This window comes from Sabethes cyaneus, chromosome 2, assembly GCF_943734655.1.
Source record: "Sabethes cyaneus chromosome 2, idSabCyanKW18_F2, whole genome shotgun sequence".
NCBI lineage: Eukaryota > Metazoa > Arthropoda > Insecta > Diptera > Culicidae > Sabethes > Sabethes cyaneus.
Genome location: NC_071354.1, coordinates 134610103 through 134632000, shown reverse-complemented (window position 1 = coordinate 134632000; position 21898 = coordinate 134610103). Strand labels below are relative to the sequence as shown.

At 36.1% G+C, this 21898-nt stretch overlaps 1 protein-coding gene across 1 annotated transcript in view; it reads right to left on the bottom strand.

The window, feature by feature from the left end:
• Window positions 1-1325: 1325 nt before the first annotated feature.
• Window positions 1326-21898, bottom strand: part of LOC128736031 (uncharacterized) — a 32717-nt gene continuing 12144 nt past the window's right edge. The window contains exons 2-5 of the mRNA XM_053830516.1: window positions 19226-19296; window positions 5717-6249; window positions 5466-5589; window positions 1326-1796 (exon numbers count right to left, since the gene is read on the bottom strand). Coding sequence (XP_053686491.1) covers window positions 1326-1796; window positions 5466-5589; window positions 5717-6249; window positions 19226-19296 — 1199 coding nt within the window. The remainder of the gene's footprint in view (window positions 1797-5465; window positions 5590-5716; window positions 6250-19225; window positions 19297-21898) is intronic.

The following is a 21898-nucleotide window of genomic DNA, read 5'->3' as shown; positions in this document are numbered from 1 at the left end:
CTTCCTCCGACTTATAAGCTTCATCAGTGATAACATGCTCACTAAAGGAACATTCACATTAATGTGTTACCGTAAACAAATTTGGGGTTCATATCGTTATTTGTTAATCGCAGTCTATGCATTCAAGACGGCATAAATAAAATGACAGTTATATTCGCTATGACGGCGTTGCTGATATTGTTCAGGGTTTTACGTGAGAAAAAAGAAAGGGAAGTATTTTTGCTTTTGTCATCACGCACACGTTGACAGTTCGGCATGAGATTTTCTGTAAGTGCGAGCAGCCTACGAAATCTTTTTCAATGCCGTCATCGCGAATACTACATTTTAATGTTGACCGAAAATAGCGAATTTTGATGACATTAGGCATTAGAGGATGGAGAATCAAGAGTTAAGCTACTGAGCACACGGCAGATAGACTACGTGCAACGCATCTTGGGCACTAATAATTTTAGTTCAAGGTGCGAATCTGGCAATAAAGCAGACAATTGTTCACCAGCTCGTGTATTTATTAGCGAATTCGTTCCTTAACCTAAGCTCGTGTTAGCTCGATTTCGAAATTATAATGAATAATACCTACTAGAGCTGACAGATTGATTCGTAAATTGCGATGCTAGACGTTTTACTGTGTATGGACACATTTCAGCTAACCGGAATTTGGTTTAATGTTCGAAAACTTTGATAGCAACCAGGTTATAACTCGTAGTAACCGGAAGGAAGCAGATTAATAAATGAATTCGGTACATGTCTATCTTTATCCGAAGTAGACATTACATATATTTGATGTTGTATAGAACACAGCATAGAAGGATCTACCAGGTATGGTTTCCAATTTCGTCTTTATAATAAAGCTATTCGCTATTTGCTTAAAACTAATGGATCGAATTGTAGAACGTGTCTTCTGCTGATCACATGCTTTCTATAGGACCAATTATTTTTGCAAATGGTGATGCATCTCAAATTTACTACCAGGGATTAATATCGTCTACCTGTAAGGTTTGCATGTCTGAATCTCTCGAATTGGCCATCTAAGCGGAATGTATGAGTCTAATATAAATGGGGAAACAGAACGATGCTAGCAGTCTTTTTTTACACACCGGTTTCACGCGAAAATTCAACATGTTAGATACCGGCAAGACTTGTTATAAAAATGCTACATTTAATGACACCGTTGTTAGTAGAGCATGTTTCAGTATCAGTTTTGCTGAAAAGAAATTATAAAAGAACAAGAGTTATCAGTGCTGCTTGTACTATTTCAACTAAAAAGTATATATATATATATATAGCGTCAAAATAAGCAATCTAAATTTTTTTACTACTCACCTATTTCAGGTTTTCACACCGCAATTTTCACTCATTTGACTAAGTTTGTTGTTTGCAGTTGAATAATCCATGTCTATCTGTTGTTCCAACCCAATTGATTTTCTTCTAATGCAAAAGCAATTTTTTTCCTCATTTCGATTGTTGATCGAATCATTAAGCAATTGTAAACCAATTTCACTACCACCCTGTTTTGTATTTTCTGTAAACTTGACATTTGCTCCACCAGGATGTCGGTACAGGCGATTGGCGTGATTTCTGTCTCCCAAAATAGAATTTTGATTTGTGCTGTTACTGACAGTCTGCTCCAACTGACAGGCAATGGACGCAACGTTCTCTTGGTGGCTTTGACCAATGTTGTAGTTATTAGTACTAGGGCAGTAACATGACTGATTTATAATTGGATTCTCTTCAAAGTCACACGATTTATCCGAATATTCCGAGTAGGCATCAAAGTCGTCGCAATCAAAATATTGGCTCTGTTGAGAAATATGCAAAAGATGTTTGTTAGAAGAATAAATTGAAAAATAGTTTTCGTTCAAAATCATATGAATATTTGATAATATTATGCTAAAACTTCCCAACAAATATTTCAACGCAGATAGGAAATTACGCTTTAATAAATAGTTAATTTTATTTTCTTAATACACATTAACTATGCTACTAATACGCCAGCAGTGTTGTAGTGTCGTAAATACAAAAGATACAGCAATACTTTATTTAGGAAACTTGTAGATAAAAACTATGCAGTTCCTTCAAATGTTCCGTACATAACCATAAAAAATCAGTTAAATACTCTTCGTAAAAAATATGACCAGGCGTACAATTTCTGCATTTAGTGTAACGCGACACAACACTTATAGCTCTTACAAAACTGATAGTTTACCTTTTAAATCCTATCCGTTTTGTAGAACTATAAGTGTGGCGTAACAGAATTAGTAGCGTTAAATTTCTCTTCAATTTTTTTAGTTTTTTTTATTTCTTTTGGGATTATATTGCAAGTCAGACCTAGTTTCTTATAACAAAAGTCCGTAAAAGTGATTATGGAAAGAAATTTTTAAGGCCTAAACCCGCAAACTTTATGTTTATGTTTATGTTTTGTTTGCATTGTAAAATTTTTCTAGTTCACTCAATTTTTCAATCCTTACCCAATCTTTCTTTGACATCAAGCGGTTTTCCAACTAGCAAAATAATCGAAAACCAATACAAACCAAGAAGCGGGCGTAGTCCCCGGCTCCCAGCCCCGCCCCTTGACTACGGACCTGGTGCTTACAAAGAATGGTTGAAAAACAAATCATAATCGAAAATTTTTAATTCCAATATTAACGACTACGAAATAATGTATTAATGTACTGATACTCAAAACCAAACAGTTACAGAAATTATAAATCTTTATAATGCGCTTATTCTATAAAGTGAACCAAAAAATTTGGTACTGTTATGAACAAAAAACCATGCTACCCCATTATATTTTACGGGACTGCTATAGCAGTCATTAGCTTTTCGTCGAAGAGCCCTTGTTCGGAAGCAGTTTTTGGGCCCAAAAGCGGGGTAGTGTTTAGAGAAACGCATTCACTGTATTCTTCTTGCCAATCTGAACACAGCGAATATATTTTCATAGACAAAAAAACTGCTTTTGAAATTTGCAGAATCGCTGACGACTAATTTCACCTTAAAGCAATTAGGTATTAAAGCTGCAACCATATTGATCAACCTTCGAAACGCATGTTCAAATTAGGTCTGCAAACAAATTTTTTTTAGAATGCATGGAATATTTTAGGTAAATTTCATGATTTTCGAGGTGCCGAAGCTAGAACCGAAGCAACAAATTGTATGTAAAAATCAGTATCATAGGTCCGTAAACATTAACTTAAACAGGATTTTTCTCAACTATTTTTATAAATTTATACTCTCTAAAGACAGTACAATTTTAATTGGATTGGTCCAATTGGTATTTTTTCTAGAATTTTTCTCTAGAAATAATAAATTGCAAATTGAATGTTGAAATTGAATTGAATGTAGGTACATTCAAGTACTTTTTGTACACGGTTTGTTTTTTCGATTATTTGGAACGGGGCACCTTAGGGACCATTCATTTATTTCTCTATATATTTGGGACGGGCCCGACATTCGTCACGTAGTTTGAAAATTGTCCCTAAGGTGCACCGTTGGTGAGTAATCGAAAAAACAAACCGTGTAAAAAGAGACTTTAGTATATACAAGCATTTTGATTTTTTTTCTGTGACAGTTAACTTATCACAATATTGTAAGTTTCAGTATACCAAACTAGTGAAGCCACTAGTTGCTAGTTGCTAGTTCATAGTTCGTTTTACCATCTGTGTTTTTATCACAGAGGAAAGGGTTATAAAATATTAAACTTAATCAAATTTTAAATCAAGCATTAGATTTAAATGAAAGTTTGTTGGTATAAAGTGTTTCTCAATTTTGCTGAAAAGTGATAAAAGTGACATTTTTTATCGCATTGGAAAGTAATTAAAACTTATTTGAATCCAATCAGCTCGTTTTTTTTTGTTGTCTTTTTAACTTTTGTTGGTCGTTTTTCGTTATGTTTATCATCTGGTCATCATCTTTTTGTATCTTTTCAGCGATTTATTTGTCATTTTTTATTACTTTTTGTGACATTTTTGGCTTGATGGCGTCGTCATTAGTTTGTTTGCTTACACACTTTGAAAAAATCTTGTAATTTTACGTCTTCTGACCTGGACATAAATGGATCATCGCAAAGCATATAAAATTACCTGTTATTTCACTTAAAGGCTTATTTATTACGTGTGGATTGATGTAAAAATATATCTTACAAAACGGGTTAGGCTGTTTACGTTTACGTTTAATTTAAAGGAAAAATGTAACGGATTTCATTTTACGTCGAATGTGAGATTCATTTTTTCGTTTTGTGTAGCCTGTCACTGTTTGCTGACTTTTAACTGTCTTTTCAGCTACAGGCTAAATCTACTTATAGTCTTTTCGTTGTTTCGTATTGCTTTTGGAGTCTTTTGACCGTATTCTTGTCGTTTTTTATCTACTCGCCTACTCGTTTTCACTTCATCATATCTTTTCGCACGCATTTAACTGCATGTTCTTCGTTTAGTTGCATTCGTTTCATCGTTCTTTCATCGTCTTTTCGTCACCTTATCGTTGTCTGTTCGTCATATTGTCGTTGCTTTTTCGAAACATTTGCGTCGTCTATTTGTCATCTTTTTGCTGTCTTTTCTCCGTATGTATCGTCTCCATATAATTTCTCTGTTGTATTTTTAGTTTCTTTTCATGGTCTTTTGCAATTTTTTCATCGTATTTTCGTTATATGACATTTTGCCGCTTTTTCGTTGTGTTTATTGTCATATTTTCATCATTTTTTGTCTTGTTTGTTGCCAAGACAACGAAAATATTGTCTCTTTCGTGTCTTTTCGTTGTTGTTCCGTCGTCTTTTCGGGGACGTATATTCGCCATCTTTTTGCAGTCTTTTTTGCATGTCAAAGGTCAAAGACTTTGAGTCTTTGACCTTGAAATGCGGTCCAATGCTGGAAGGTGCATGGGTCGAACCAAGCTATAATCAGAGATTATAACCGGATTCGAACAAAAGGTAGGAGTCACAACGACAACTTGTTAAGCGTAGCTACCATTTACCTTCTCCCTCCTTTCTTTCCATTCTTTCCCCTCCATTCCCAAAATTTTCAAATTTTCACGTGAAAATTACAGCTAACTAAGTCAAGTTTTTTCTATTCTTTGTATGATAAATGATAAATTAAAATATAGAACCGGCAATATGAATAAAACATATTCATATACAAAAATTTATTTCATGAATTGTGTGACAAGATCACGAAAATATTAAAACAGGAAATAGCCTTTTTAAGGCTTTGGCCAGCCCTGTCCCATAGTGCCGTGCGGGGTGTCATAATAGATTTTGAACATGTCAGGAATATTGAAGTATGTGTGGCTGTACTTGAACTTCGACGCAAAATTCCCGTTAGGAAAATCATTTTCAAACAATGGATCCTACCACCGAGGTGCTGCATCGTGCTTCTAGGAGCAATCTATTTACAACAAGTGTTTATGACAGGCTATTCACAGCTATAATGTAAATATATTCTAAGCAATAATCCTTTGCAACCGCGCTGTTTACTCACCTGACAGTCGATGCATCGACAGCTATCGCTAAGAGTACATTTTATTCCAAGTAATTGTGCAGCTTCATTATACAGATCTTTCGTGGTTTTCTCTTCATGTTGGATCAAATTGGAATTACTCTTGCTGTTGGATGATAAAATCATTTTTATTAAAGTATCAAGATATACAAAATCTCTTCAAGATAAATAATATTCATTTGAAAATGAGCTATAAAATAATCAAAATGAGATTTTGTGGATGCTCAACGTACTTTTGATACTGGTTGAAAATATCACTCCCACTCAGGCCACTGGTGCTGTCGTTATTATAGCTCCTGGTATTGTCTTTGTTGTCGGCCTTTGATGTACCTTTACATATTCGGTCTTCGTCGAACAGCTTCCATATTTTGGCAATCTTCGAATTTGTTCGACTGCTTTTGTTGTAGTTTGTTAATTTATGTGCAGAATGGAGAAGTCCTTGAGGATGTGCGCCAGGTAAACGGTATTTTATTAGATCGCTATTTTCGACGAAATGGCCATTGTCGGCGTTTGGACGGCCACTTGAACTTGTGACATTACAGGTTGCACTGAAACTGCAACTGTGCAATGGATGATAAATTCGCTGATGGCAGATGGGATGGTTTTGGTTGGTTGAGCTAATACAACTACTACATTTAGCAGCAATAGTAATGTTGTTGGCACTGCTACTCAATTTACTGCATGGATGCAACTCGGCAGATGTTTTATTGTTCACTGTTAAAGCTCTACCGGCTGGTGAACCGAATAATTCTATCATGTCGAAGTCCTGTAAAAATAGAAAATATTTACACAGTGATAGAGAGTTTATGTTTCAAGCAGATGATCACTATATTGCCAAATTCTTGCCAAATTTGATTTTTGATTTACATGACTATAAGCTAAAAATGCTTTTAAGAGGATCCAGCGTTCAAATGAGTGAATAAAATATCGCAGAAGGATGTATAAGAATCTGATTTGAGTTGTGACCTACTGATTACATCCATTTTAGCGCTCGAAAATATGAAACGCCTTTCGTTTCTTGAATCCATAATGGTACAAATTTTGATATGTTTTTCAATTCATTCTGGGCCTACTTGAAAACTTGAGAAAACCTTTTAACCCTTTATAAAGCCGTGGCAATTATATTGCCACCAACGAAAAATATTTGTTTTGCGTCTATAATAACATCAATATAATTTTAGAACAAAATAAAAAATTTTTGTTGGTGGCAATATAGTTGCCACTGCCTTATAAAGGGTTAATGGTTAATCGGCAATTGAATTGCGACCGAAGTAATTTCAGTTAACCGTCCTGTAAACCAATCCAATCAATAGTTCAGAAGAATGTATTACAATAATAATACGTAATAACAACGGTCATATCATAGAAACGTTATAACAAGGTGCTGTTTTAACCTTTTTTGCTGTTGTGAATTCTAGTCTTATTTCCTACTGCAACTAGTTTGTACGTTGACTAAGGAAAAAAATTCCCTCCCAGAAATCCCAATAATTTTTTACGAAAACATTAGTTAACAAATTAAAAGTCACCAATTTTACCAGTAAAAATATTAAAACATTTTACACATATCTTAGCAACCCTAGTTAAATATTAACTAGTTTTTAACAAAATTCAGGGACCCTTCGACATGGGAATGAAATGGAGAAAGCAAATGAGGAAGCGTCCAACATAGCTCCAGCCATCCCAAGCCCCTACCTAGCGCCTCCACGGTGCCATTACCCGGAAATGCTCTATTGAGTAGCCAAGCTAGGAGGTGCGATGCTGGGTGGTTCCCGGCTGCCTGATCTCAAAACTGCGGGTTTGGGTGGCGGCTAAGACACACGACCTTGTTAGTAAGTAAACTTAATATTAGTTATTTTAATTATTTGTTTCGTTTTAGCTCGTGAAGCACCTCCTATTGTACAGTGAAAACTCTGGCCGGAAAAAATTTAAATAATGCTCTTGGATACCAGGTGATATAAGTAAATTAATAATGGAAGCACTTATAGAAACTCAAATGATGCAACTATGTTCCATTCGAAGGACTGCTGGTGAGATTGTTCTATTTTTGCCCATATATACTTCATTTCATCTTAATGGTAAAATCATATAATTAATAATCTTCATATATTGTATATTCATAACACATATTTTATTACATAGCCATACACCATCATTATAGTAAAGGGGAGGGAGCATCAGGGTGTCGAATTAATCGAAGACTGGATGAGAGATGTGGTAACCAGCCCAAGTCATATAAGGTCGAAGAGGATTTTGACGCGCCCTTCTACCACACAAATCATCATGCAAGATTAGTTTGCACGGCGAAGTTATCTATATGTCTGTCTGTCTGTCTGTCTGTCTGTCTGTCTGTCTGTCTGTCTGTCTGTCTGTCTGTCTGTCTGTCTGTCTGTCTGTCTGTCTGTCTGTCTGTCTGTCTGTCTGTCTGTCTGTCTGTCTGTCTGTCTGTCTGTCTGTCTGTCTGTCTGTCTGTCTGTCTGTCTGTCTGTCTGTCTGTCTGTCTGTCTGTCTGTCTGTCTGTCTGTCTGTCTGTCTGTCTGTCTGTCTGTCTGTCTGTCTGTCTGTCTGTCTGTCTGTCTGTCTGTCTGTCTGTCTGTCTGTCTGTCTGTCTGTCTGTCTGTCTGTCTGTCTGTCTGTCTGTCTGTCTGTCTGTCTGTCTGTCTGTCTGTCTGTCTGTCTGTCTGTCTGTCTGTCTGTCTGTCTGTCTGTCTGTCTGTCTGTCTGTCTGTCTGTCTGTCTGTCTGTCTGTCTGTCTGTCTGTCTGTCTGTCTGTCTGTCTGTCTGTCTGTCTGTCTGTCTGTCTGTCTGTCTGTCTGTCTGTCTGTCTGTCTGTCTGTCTGTCTGTCTGTCTGTCTGTCTGTCTGTCTGTCTGTCTGTCTGTCTGTCTGTCTGTCTGTCTGTCTGTCTGTCTGTCTGTCTGTCTGTCTGTCTGTCTGTCTGTCTGTCTGTCTGTCTGTCTGTCTGTCTGTCTGTCTGTCTGTCTGTCTGTCTGTCTGTCTGTCTGTCTGTCTGTCTGTCTGTCTGTCTGTCTGTCTGTCTGTCTGTCTGTCTGTCTGTCTGTCTGTCTGTCTGTCTGTCTGTCTGTCTGTCTGTCTGTCTGTCTGTCTGTCTGTCTGTCTGTCTGTCTGTCTGTCTGTCTGTCTGTCTGTCTGTCTGTCTGTCTGTCTGTCTGTCTGTCTGTCTGTCTGTCTGTCTGTCTGTCTGTCTGTCTGTCTGTCTGTCTGTCTGTCTGTCTGTCTGTCTGTCTGTCTGTCTGTCTGTCTGTCTGTCTGTCTGTCTGTCTGTCTGTCTGTCTGTCTGTCTGTCTGTCTGTCTGTCTGTCTGTCTGTCTGTCTGTCTGTCTGTCTGTCTGTCTGTCTGTCTGTCTGTCTGTCTGTCTGTCTGTCTGTCTGTCTGTCTGTCTGTCTGTCTGTCTGTCTGTCTGTCTGTCTGTCTGTCTGTCTGTCTGTCTGTCTGTCTGTCTGTCTGTCTGTCTGTCTGTCTGTCTGTCTGTCTGTCTGTCTGTCTGTCTGTCTGTCTGTCTGTCTGTCTGTCTGTCTGTCTGTCTGTCTGTCTGTCTGTCTGTCTGTCTGTCTGTCTGTCTGTCTGTCCGTCCGTCCGTCCGTCCGTCCGTCCGTCCGTCCGTCCGTCCGTCCGTCCGTCCGTCCGTCCGTCCGTCCGTCCGTCCGTCCGTCCGTCCGTCCGTCCGTCCGTCCGTCCGTCCGTCCGTCCGTCCGTCCGTCCGTCCGTCCGTCCGTCCGTCCGTCCGTCCGTCCGTCCGTCCGTCCGTCCGTCCGTCCGTCCGTCCGTCCGTCCGTCCGTCCGTCCGTCCGTCCGTCCGTCCGTCCGTCCGTCCGTCCGTCCGTCCGTCCGTCCGTCCGTCCGTCCGTCCGTCCGTCCGTCCGTATGTTCCTTATAGAATCGAAAACTACTGAACCAATCGGCATGAAAATATGCATGTAGAGGTTTTTTGGGGCCAGGAAAGGTTTTAGTGATGGTTAGAAACCCCTCCCCCCACTAAGAGGGGGGGCTCCCATACAAATGAAACACATATTTCTGCATAACTCGACAACTAATCAAGCAAATAGAACAAAATTTGGCATGTGGGTGTTTTCGGTGACAAGAATTTATTCTATGGTAAATTGAGACCCCTCCCCTCATTATAAGGGGAATTATAACTCCTCTCCTCTTTAAAAGGGGGGGCTTCCATACAAATTTCCTCATAACTCGAGAACTAATCAAGCAAATGGAACCAAATTTGGCATGTGAAGGTTTTCGAGGGCAAGAATATTTTCTATAGAAAATTAGGACCCCTCCCCACTTTAAGAGGGGGGGCTCCTGTACCAAAGAAACACAATTTTCCTCATAACTCGAGAAGTAATTAAGCAAATGGAACCAAATTTGGCATGTGAAGGTTTTCGAGGGCAAGAATATTTTCGATAGAAAATTAGGACCCCTCCCCACTTTAAGAGGGGGGGCTCCTGTACCAAAGAAACACAATTTTCCTCAAAACTCGAGAAGTAATTAAGCAAATGGAACCAAATTTGGCATGTGGGTGTTTTTGGAGACAAAAATTTTTTCTATGATGAATTGGGACCCCTCCCCGTTTTAGGAGGGGGGGATCCTATACACATGAAATACAAATTTCCTCATAACTGAAGAACTAATCAAGCAAATGGAACAAAATTTGGCATTTGAAAGTTTTCGAGGGCAAGAATATTTTCTATGGTGAATAAGGACCCCTCCCCACTTTAAGAGGGGGGCTCCTATACAAACGAAATACAAATTTCCTCATAACTCGAGAACTAATCAAGCAAATGGAAGAAAATTTGTCACGTGGGTGTTTTTGGAGACAAATTTTTTTCTATGATGAATTGGGACCCCTCCCCACTTTAGGAAGGGGGGATCCTATACAAATGAAATGCAAATTTCCTCATAACTCGAGAGCTAATCAAGCAAATGGAACCAAATTTGGCATGTGAAAGTTTTCTAGGGCAAGAATATTTTCTATGGTGAATTAGAAACCCTCCCCACTTTAAGAGGGGGGCTCCTATACAAACGAAATACAAATTTCCTCATAACTCGAGAACTAATCAAGCAAATGGAACCAAATTTGACACGTGGGTGTTTTTGGAGACAAAATTTTTTTCTATGATGAACTGGGACCCCTCCTCACTTTAGGAGGGGGGGCTCCTATACAAATGAAATACAAATTTCCTCATAACTCGAGAGCTAATCAAGCAAATGAAACCAAATTTGGCATGTGAAAGTTTTCGAGGGCAAGAATATTTTCTATGGTGAATTAGGACCCCTCCCAACTTTAAGAGGGGGGGCTCCTATACAAACGAAATACAAATTTCCTCATAACTCGAGAACTAATCAAGCAAATGGAACCAAATTTGGCACGTGGGTGTTTTTGGAGACAACAATTTTTTCTATGATGAATTGGGACCCCTACTCACCTCAGAAGGGGGGGCTCCTATACAAATGAAATTCAAATTTCCTCATAACTCGAGAACTAATCAAGCAAATAGAACCAAATTTGGCATGTGGAGGTTTCTGGAGGCAAAAATATTTTCTATGGTGAATTAGGACCCCTTCCAACTTTAAGAGGGGGTGCTTCTACACAAATAAAATACAAATTTCCTCATAATTCGAGAACTAATCAAGCAAATGGAACCATATTTGGCATGTGGGTGTTTTTGGAGGCAACCATTTTTTCTATGATGAATTAGGACCCCTTACCTTTTTAAGAGGGGGGGGGGGTCTCATACAAACGAAATACAAATTTCCTCATAACTCTAGAACTAATCAAGCAGTGGGTGTTTTTGTAGGCAAGAATATTTTCTATGGTATATTTTCTATGGATTTCCCCACTTTAAGAGGGGGGAGGGCTCCTATACAAAAGAAAAACAAATTTACTCATAACTCGAGAACTAATCAAACAAATGGAACCAAATTTGACATGTAAGTGGTTTTGGACGCAAGATTTTTTTTCTATGGTGAATTGAGACCCCTCTCTTCTTTAGAAAGCGAGTTATGGCCCATCTCCCCTTTAAGAGGGTGGGCTTCCATACAAATGAAATGCAAATTTCCTCTTATCTCGAGAACTAATCAATCAAATGGAACCAAATTTGGCATGTGGGAGATTTTTGAGTCTTGAATTCATTTTACGATAGTTAGAGACCTCTCACCCCTGTGGTAAGGGGATATGGACTCTCATACAAATAAAACAGAAATTTTTGCGAAACTCAAAAACTAATCGAACTCGAGAAATTCGAGACTCTTCCATAAAACATTAGTCAATACAAGACCACAAAAACTATCTAGTAACACTAGATCATTCAGGACGAGACGGTCGCGAGTGTTGCCGGTGACCCGCCGTCGGAAGCCCCGCCCCCTGGGGGGCTTGCAAAACTGGAGATTGTGACAAAGATCATCCGAGATTCATGATTTATGTACAACACAGGTTAATTTGTGGCAATATGAAGTTTGTCGGGTCAGCTAGTGTATCTATAAACCGGAGGTCTATGCTGGAAGGAGTGTCTTATATTCCCGTGGAATCATATAAGTGACATTGCTTATAGATCCACCCAACCCCTTTTGGTTCTTCACGAACAGCATTGATATTAAAGTTGCTGGGTAGAGAAATTCCATTCTGCAGTAATTCTACTTGCATACAATGGGAAACCCTTGAGGTGATGGTGGCTACCCCCATACATACATACATACATACAAATTCAGGGACCCTTCGACACAACCTGTACGATAATTTTTGGAAATCCTGTACACTTATTTGAGACTTAATCTCATTCTGGTGGATGTATGTAAGATTGATTAGAGAAGAAACACAATTCTCTGCTGGTAGCGTGAGAGCGAAATGGATTAGTTTATTTACAGTCAGTTAGAATTCATTGTGGGTTGTTCCCATAGGCATTATCAAACCTGCTCCGTGAAGTTGCAATAGCGTTATCCAGTTTCAGCATGGAAGCGATAGAAGTGTAGCGTTTGTGTTCCGATTTTCATCCTGTCAACCGAGACGAACTGAGTCGAAAGTAATGGTGCATTGCAATGACGCTCAGAGACTGAACAGTGAACAGTACCAATTTCAGTGCAAGAGTATTATCTCTTATTTTCCGCTATGAATCATGGATCACCCATGTCTGTATGATTTAATTTCAGGCATGGATAATTCTAGACAGCTTTTATTGTAGCTGGTATGGTTTGAAATAAGTCAATCTCAAATTACCACATTAGACGTGTAATTTAGGGTGTTGAAAGAGAAAAACGGCAAAGGAGCCAGTCGAAAACTAAGCGAAAGAATTGGAAACAAGTTCATATATTTTATGAGACATTTAATTCAAAAATATACAATAGTGCTTAATTTTGGAGCTATCCACATCCACGCGAACAGAAAAGCATGCTATTTGTCACCGCGTACCGTGGACAAACGCATACATACAGTTCCAATGCATTGGCTTTTTGTCAATTGTTCGCTTTTTCCGGTTTTTTAAAATCCAATCCAGGTAAGTTAACGAATCGTCTGAAATTTAAGTTTAATTGATTTATAGGATTATGACATAAATGATAATCCACCCAATAACATAGTGAATGGTGCTATTTATTATAGGCCATGTTGAACTCGGTTTGTAGACTCTGTTGTCTACAAATCTTGTTAATTACACTTTGAGGTGTATACATATAGTAGTCGATTGATCATCAATTGATTCTACTGGCTTTCCGGAAGCAACAATCTTGCAATGTTCGCATTTCACAGATTTAACACGACAAGCATCTCACAAACCAAGCCCGGTTTATAAAGATTTATTTTTATATTATAAATGTTTTTGATTTAACATTTTCCAAAACTCGATTTGTTGTATTTGCAACACAGGTGGCCCACTTACATGTGAGTATTAAAGGATATAATACCACTCAAGTACTGTTAAATAAGCTGTGACAACATATATACTAACAAATGTAGAGTTGCTCTGATATTCACAACACTTTTCCCCAAGAAGCACAAATTTCCTCATCCGACAACCATTACCAACAAAATAGATGCGGAAACAATTATACAGAGTGTGATGCATAATTCACCATGTTCTTTAGGATGCCTGATTTTCATCTCTAGGCTATGATGAATTGAGAATAAAAGTTTGCTGTGTGCATAGTGTGGACTTATTTAGGTGTAAACCATTTTTAATATTAAAAGCCAAATAGCGCTATTTTCAAAATTTTACTATGTGGTGGATAATCATTTTTCGATCTAGAGGCGAATAATTTTGCAGAAAATCTTTTACTTAGTAATAATCAGCAAAAAGAATCATAAATTTACAAGGCTTCTCACTGTGTAGCGTTTTCCCTGCTACTGTGAAGCAAATCGTTCAAATGATAATTGTTTCTCGCAGAGCTGGCAATCTCTTATCTTTACTCTTGATGGAACCTTTTCAGATAAGCCGTAATGCAGCGCATTTTAATTTCAAATTGCCTTTTGGAATTTTTACAATTGCTTAAGTGCGAAGTGGGTAATGAGAAAAGTTTTCAACAATTGACGTACATTTCTAAATTGCCTGGAGGTCGGCGATCATTTAACAGTTTGCATTTGCATATTCATAGCTATATGTACACACTTCGTAAGCAGAAATCCTAAATGAATAACCAACAAATGAAGACCAATAATTCAATAGGGCTGAAATTTAATATGTAAAAATATCGAGAGAGAGAGAGAGAGAGTTATTTTTTGTTGGGCTGGTATACAAAAATTAACTCTCATTGGTTTTGTTTGCATGTCGGACATCGGACCTATTTAATTAGACCAAACCTCACGTTTTTTTAGTCTTGACCTTGAAATGCGGTCAAACAGAAACGGTAGTTCTACAATTGATGAAGGGACGGTAGAGGAAAGTAATGAAAAGTTTTTTTTGAAATGGAGGGGAAAGAGTAGAAAGATAATGGGGAGGGGGGGGGGTGGGTAACGGATGGCTATGCTTAACAAGTTATCGTTGTGACTCCTACCTTTTGTCCAATGCTAGAAGGTCGAACCAAGCTACAATCTGAGATTATAACCGGATTCGAACCCACAACACCTATACCTATTTGATTGTTACTCTTCAAATGACACAATTTTTCACCAATCAAAGAAATAAACACAATTGCAAGCATGAGTGATAGGAATGTAATTTTAGCAAGATTTTAAATGCTTTGCTCATATTGATAATCGTGCGTACGTATTAAATCACCGTGATAATAAACCAGTATTAAAAATTAAACATTCTTAACATGTCAACTTGAAATAAAAAGGTTACAAAACAGTATATTCGATAAAAGCGCTATTCATCGTTTAAAACTGTGAGCAATTCAAACATATCTTAAATCCATAATAATGAGTTCAAAGTCGACCTCGTCATCAAAACGAGATGAGGGAAACTTCAGATTCAATAATAAACAAACAACTATTAAATAAAATATCAATCTGCCGTCAGAGGCAAAAGTGACGGTAATCCATTTTATACATAATTCAGAAGCAAAAATAGTAAATTTAAAGCATTTTTAAACCAAAAGCCAATTTTGGATAAAAGATAAAAGATAAAAGATAAAAGATAAAAGATAAAAGATAAAAGATAAAAGATAAAAGATAAAAGATAAAAGATAAAAGATAAAAGATAAAAGATAAAAGATAAAAGATAAAAGATAAAAGATAAAAGATAAAAGATAAAAGATAAAAGATAAAAGATAAAAGATAAAAGATAAAAGATAAAAGATAAAAGATAAAAGATAAAAGATAAAAGATAAAAGATAAAAGATAAAAGATAAAAGATAAAAGATAAAAGATAAAAGATAAAAGATAAAAGATAAAAGATAAAAGATAAAAGATAAAAGATAAAAGATAAAAGATAAAAGATAAAAGATAAAAGATAAAAGATAAAAGATAAAAGATAAAAGATAAAAGATAAAAGATAAAAGATAAAAGATAAAAGATAAAAGATAAAAGATAAAAGATAAAAGATAAAAGATAAAAGATAAAAGATAAAAGATAAAAGATAAAAGATAAAAGATAAAAGATAAAAGATAAAAGATAAAAGATAAAAGATAAAAGATAAAAGATAAAAGATAAAAGATAAAAGATAAAAGATAAAAGATAAAAGATAAAAGATAAAAGATAAAAGATAAAAGATAAAAGATAAAAGATAAAAGATAAAAGATAAAAGATAAAAGATAAAAGATAAAAGATAAAAGATAAAAGATAAAAGATAAAAGATAAAAGATAAAAGATAAAAGATAAAAGATAAAAGATAAAAGATAAAAGATAAAAGATAAAAGATAAAAGATAAAAGATAAAAGATAAAAGATAAAAGATAAAAGATAAAAGATAAAAGATAAAAGATAAAAGATAAAAGATAAAAGATAAAAGATAAAAGATAAAAGATAAAAGATAAAAGATAAAAGATAAAAGATAAAAGATAAAAGATAAAAGATAAAAGATAAAAGATAAAAGATAAAAGATAAAAGATAAAAGATAAAAGATAAAAGATAAAAGATAAAAGATAAAAGATAAAAGATAAAAGATAAAAGATAAAAGATAAAAGATAAAAGATAAAAGATAAAAGATAAAAGATAAAAGATAAAAGATAAAAGATAAAAGATAAAAGATAAAAGATAAAAGATAAGAGATAAAAGATAAAAGATAAAAGATAAAAGATAAAAGATAAAAGCTAGAAGATTAATCTGTGTGTAGCTAAATCTGTATATACCCACTGCGGAAATAAAACTTAAAAAAGCCTTGTTTTTTAATTTCTAGTGGTATTAGAACAGTAATGCGTATCTACCTAATCGTTATCGATACGTCGTTCGTCATAATACTTGCAGAACGTCCAAAAGTGTATATGTCCTTTAATAGTAATTATCAAACTAACAACTAACCAGAACCACCCCTTCCGTGCAACTGATTTGCATTCTGAGCCGACAGTTTTCGGTGCAGATTTGTTCGCAAATGCTGTGTCGAATAGCTAATTCCAGCCCAGCAATATTACTTCTTGAGGTGTAACTTTTATTTATGGTATAAGTAACGATGTGTCAACCAGTGCATCAGATTGCATGCATTATGGTTCCCCTATGATACAAAAACGTCTATACAATTTTTTTAGAATGGAAAATATCCCATCGTGCAATAGTAGTAATGAATCGTCTTCTCAGGTTCAAATGAATCTGTTATGTTTCAATTCATGCTTGTGTTGGAGGAAAACAACTGAAACCAGCCATAAACATCCTCAACCAACCTCAAGAAAAGGGTTAATCCTGTGGAATCAACTTCATTGTTTACAGCGAGTACAAAAACTGACAATACACTCATACGGGAAATCTCAATCAAGCCCGGGATACTGAATAATCACTAAAAGCAGACATAAAGATGAAATTGTAAGTAGGTATGTAGTGTATATATGTATCATATATGTATCGAAAGAAGCCAAATCGTCGCAACGTCAACAACAATAAGTTTCAGCACTTCTAGCGTTGGCATTAGCAGGATGGAACCCGCAGTGTCGTAACATTGGGGGAGTTTCGCATTGCACAATTCAAATCATTTGACGTAAACGAGCAATTATGTCTCGTAAGAAGTTTATTGGAGAATAAGTGAACATATAGAACGTTATATAGTAAAGTTGCTAAGTTTGTATGATATGGTAACGTAATTCATATACATGTATATCTTTCATGGTGTGTGTTTATCTTTTAGAACAAATAAACTCATTTTTAAACCTAGCCACGCTCTCCAAGAGTGAGATCAGTGCTTTTCTATGATGAACTCTTGCATATTTAATCTTTTCATTTAAATATTGCTTTGTGTGTAAACCCTACATCTCGGCATAGTTGTGAATTTAGCATATCTATCGCATTCTGATGTTTAGTTTGCTGGTATTGGAAACATAGTTGTAGCTACTACTAGAAGACCTAGCACAATAGGGTTGCCAAGTCTGAAAATTACAAAAACCGGCCGCTCGGTCCTGCCTTCAAAAAATGCGGGGGGGGGGGGTGTCGCAGCATATTATTAGAGGATTTGCCTGGAATGTGTAATGTGCGTTATTGACATATTATTTGGGTAGTCGCCGGAATCGAAACCACAACGAACATTAAATGGATTATTGAAAATAGCATAGCTATAGTTTCAGAGTGACAACTAGTTGCTTCTGATGCTGGTGGACAATTTAATTACCGTCAGAAGCAAAGTATAGTCACCGCAAAACTGGCTATCTTCATCGATCCACTATTCAGAATTGCTAATAAATTTATCAGAAAATTTAACAAATCCGGCAAAAAGTGCCAATCCGGCTTCATATGTCAGAAAACCGGCCTTTTTGCAGGATTGACCGGCCACCGGCTTTGCAGGTGAAAAACCGGTCAGGTCGGCCAAAAACCGGCCACTTGGCAACCCTAAGCACAACAATTATTAAACTTTGTACATATTATAACAATGAAAATACGTATTTTGTTTCAATAATTAGATTCTGCATTGTAGGTTTAATTTATTTATGATTGCACAATTTTCATCAAAATGCTTATAATTTATACATCTTTCACAGTTATTATAGCTATGTAAAATGAATACATTGTTATTACTTTTCACGTCGAATGTTTTCTTATTTGTAGCATGAATCGAATTCATTGTATTTGCATGAAAGCAGGGTGCAAGGAAGCTCAATAAGTGGATGATTTGATCACGAAAATGTAAATGCGAGAGCTTGCGGAAATGTGAAAATGTTACTCTAGAATAAATGAAGGTGGAAGACTTTCTGCTATGAATATTCAACATATCTCGTGCATCTCATAAGCAAGGAACCTAATTAACTCATTCCAACCCAGAAGTGCTCTCAGGAACGGAATACGTATGCATGAAGATACTGTTACTGTGTCTAGAGTAATTGCACAACTTATGGCTATACATAATCCATTTCTGGCCAGAAGGTATAAAATAGTCTGCCTTCAGGACTGTTCAAATTTAATATTTCACATCTGAGCGATAGTGCATCGTATTTACTCGTTGTTAAGTGTATATAAGAATGAATCTAGTATATATCATAAACCCAAGGCATAAAATCTCCATTAAATTTACTGACCACGGGACAAATCGATTGATGTAAAAAAGTTGAAACTATAACCTTGAAAATTTTCTACAAAATCGAAAGTTATAATATTGGTGGATGATCATATCTGCAATTTGAAGGATCCAACAGGAGATCGCTCCAAACTTTAACGGAATATTAGCAGTCATTAACTTTTCATCGAAGAGCTCAACTTTAGAAGCAGTTTTTGGGCCCAGAAGCAGGGTTCTATTTGTAAAAATGTAAATACTGCATTCTTCTTGCCAATCTGAACACAGCAAATACATTTTCATGAACAGAATGTTTGTTTTGAACAAAAAACTACTTTTGAAATTAGTAGAATCGATGACGATTAGTTTCACCTTAATCAGTGACATTCTATTGCAGGCTCAGAATGAAAACTTTGAAAGAAATGTGATTTTACTTAAAATTTTAAGAATAAAAAAGTTATAAATTAAAATAAATTGAATTAGCTTCATTAAGAACCTATATTATATCTTTTTTCCTCCTTTTCTCAAATAATGGTGGTATTTTGGAATACGCTGGACCAACATCAATTGAGAAACAAAAGCTATGACCTAGCATACGAAATACTATGTACATAATAAGAAGGTCATAAGTATAAAATATAATAATAAATAAGATAAGCGTTTTGTTTCAACTTACCCGATATCGATAGCTGGAGTTCAGTACATACACACTATTATTACTGCATTGCATCAGCATGTCATCCATTTCTGCAATAATCAAATGGTGAAATTTTTTAGTGGTTTCCAAGTTCACTGAAGATCCGGAATTTTGTGCAATTTTTACGCCAATATTGGAGTTTACACCGTTTTCCCCGCAAATATTGAAATTTTAGCAATTTTGTTTTACAAGTAACGTATTCTTTGTGTAAAAGGCTCTTGAATATCATTATTCATATGTTTTCAGTGTCATTCGTACCAACCAGTGCTTGCTTGTCTGAATAAAAATTTAAAGAATATTGAAACAAACGTCCGCTCACGAACTATCTTTATAATGCACTAAGTAACAATATAAATAATAATTTAGACCCTAAATATATGGACACAATGAGACTCAGAATAAAAACTTGGTTGTTTAACAGAAAAAGTATAATACTTTCGTGAGTACCAATTACAGATACAGCCGCTTTGAACCGCTTCAGTAAATACGTGATACTAATGTGCCAGAAATGCATGATAATAATAATGCATTCAAGTACCAATAGTAAGGAAGGATAATCACTGTAGTGAAAACAAAAAGTTTTGGAGCTCTATTTTCGTTTCGTACCCTAGCATTAGCACTTGCTATACATTTACCTGTTGACTAATTTATTGAAGATTTTTTATCAAGTTCGGCATTCCGATTAGGGAGAAAGAATCGATACAGTTGTTGACACCGGAGCCACAACTTGTACTGTCATCTGTTATTGTGAAAACTATTATTAAGTCAGATCTATCACACGGATATCTTATATATAAAAATGGATTTCTGTCTGTCTGTCCGTTCCTTGAAGAGCTTTACCTTACTTGAAGAGCTATACTCTAAAAAGATTTAGTTAGAAGTGGAATTCCAGTTGAAGTCTGCCAGGATTGGGCAATGGACAGAAAAAATGCCTATCGAGGCTATAAAGCTTTTCGAGCTCCGACCGCGACGACAGCAGCAAGAATGGAGAGGAGCAGGCCGCCGGTGAGTTGCCACCGTTCGACTTGATGGACTCTCCGACAGTAGCTCATCAGCATTAGGAGGGTCTTTGGGAGACAAACAGCGTCATTCGTGATAATTTTATATTGTTAGTTGAATACCGTTAACGCGGTTAGTCACAAGACATGCAAATCAATCTAACAAAGAAGGGAAATGAGAAAAATAAGAAAATAACAATAATAATTATAATTAATTACATCCAAAACAAAAATAATGCAATACAGGTGACAGGAGGTGAAAATTTGCATGCAGGGGTTTTTGGGACCGGGGAAGGTTCTTATAATGGTTAGAGACCCTATATAAATGAAATATAAATTTCCTCCTAACTCGAGAATCAAGCGAATGGAACCAAATTCGGCATGTAGAGGTTTTAGGAGGCAAGATTTTTATCTATGGCAAATTATGACCCCTCCTCCCTCTAAGAGGGGGGCTCCCATACAAATGAAATACTAATTTCCTCATACCTCGAGAACTAATCAAGCAAATGGAACCAAATTTAGCATGTGGGGATTTTTGTAGGCATGAATTAATTTTATGACCCCCAAATATTATTATATATTTGGAAAGAGCATAAAATTTCCTATTAAAAGTGAATAAATTAATAGCGTTTTCTTTACCTAGATTGTTTTGGAAAGCTAATATGTAGCGTGACGTTACAACGCACCAGAAATTCGTCTGTTGGTTCTTCTGTTAAAAACCCGATTTAATCCACCTTTTGGTGAAAGGAACCTTTGTTATACCATCTCATTTGTCATTTGAGTTAGAATTCGACACGCCTTCGGAACATAATTCAGCTTTTTGATAACAATATGGTAGTTATCATCAATACATATACATGTCTATGTAATATACTGATAAATTTGTATAATATTTCAAAGCAATCAAAAAATGTCTTCCTTTTATTTGTAATTTGTTATTTTGAGTTAATAGCGGGGTCGCATTCTGGGGTTTGGTTTAAGTTAGAAACTGGCCGTTTTCCTGGATGTATTCGGAATGTTCCCAGAACGTGTTCGGCTGTGGCCAATGTATATGACGACAAATGAACTACTTTTGCAAGTTTGAGTACTTAAAGATGTCACATGTTGCATTTTAGTTCAATTCAGAAACTGATACCCGAACCGGAACATTCCCGGACGTGTTCAGATGTGGCCGATGATGTCTTGAACATTTTATACGACTACCAATGGTCTAGTTTTGCAATATCGAGTACTTGGAGGTGTCACATTACGGGTTTGTTATGATTCAAGGTGCATCTATGTTCAAGTTTCATATGTATATTCCGGAACTTGTTCCGGACATATCTTCGGAACCGTACATCCGTTCCAAATTCTATTCAATACAATTCTTCTAGGCCACAAAACTTTGCGTTTGGTAGTTATTCAGTCAAATCGATTCAGGCATTTCCTAAAAGCAGATGTTTATTTTTATATTTTCACTACTGAGACTGTTATGCGTTTATTTGTAACTTGTGACTGACATAATTTGATATTTTTTTCAAAATTTCGAGAACAAACATAACATTACTGTTTCAAATATTGAAAGCATGAACAATTTAAAGATGATTCCCAGACTTGTCCCAAAAGTGGGGAAAATCACATGGGACTGTTATGCATTTATGAACAGTAATGCATA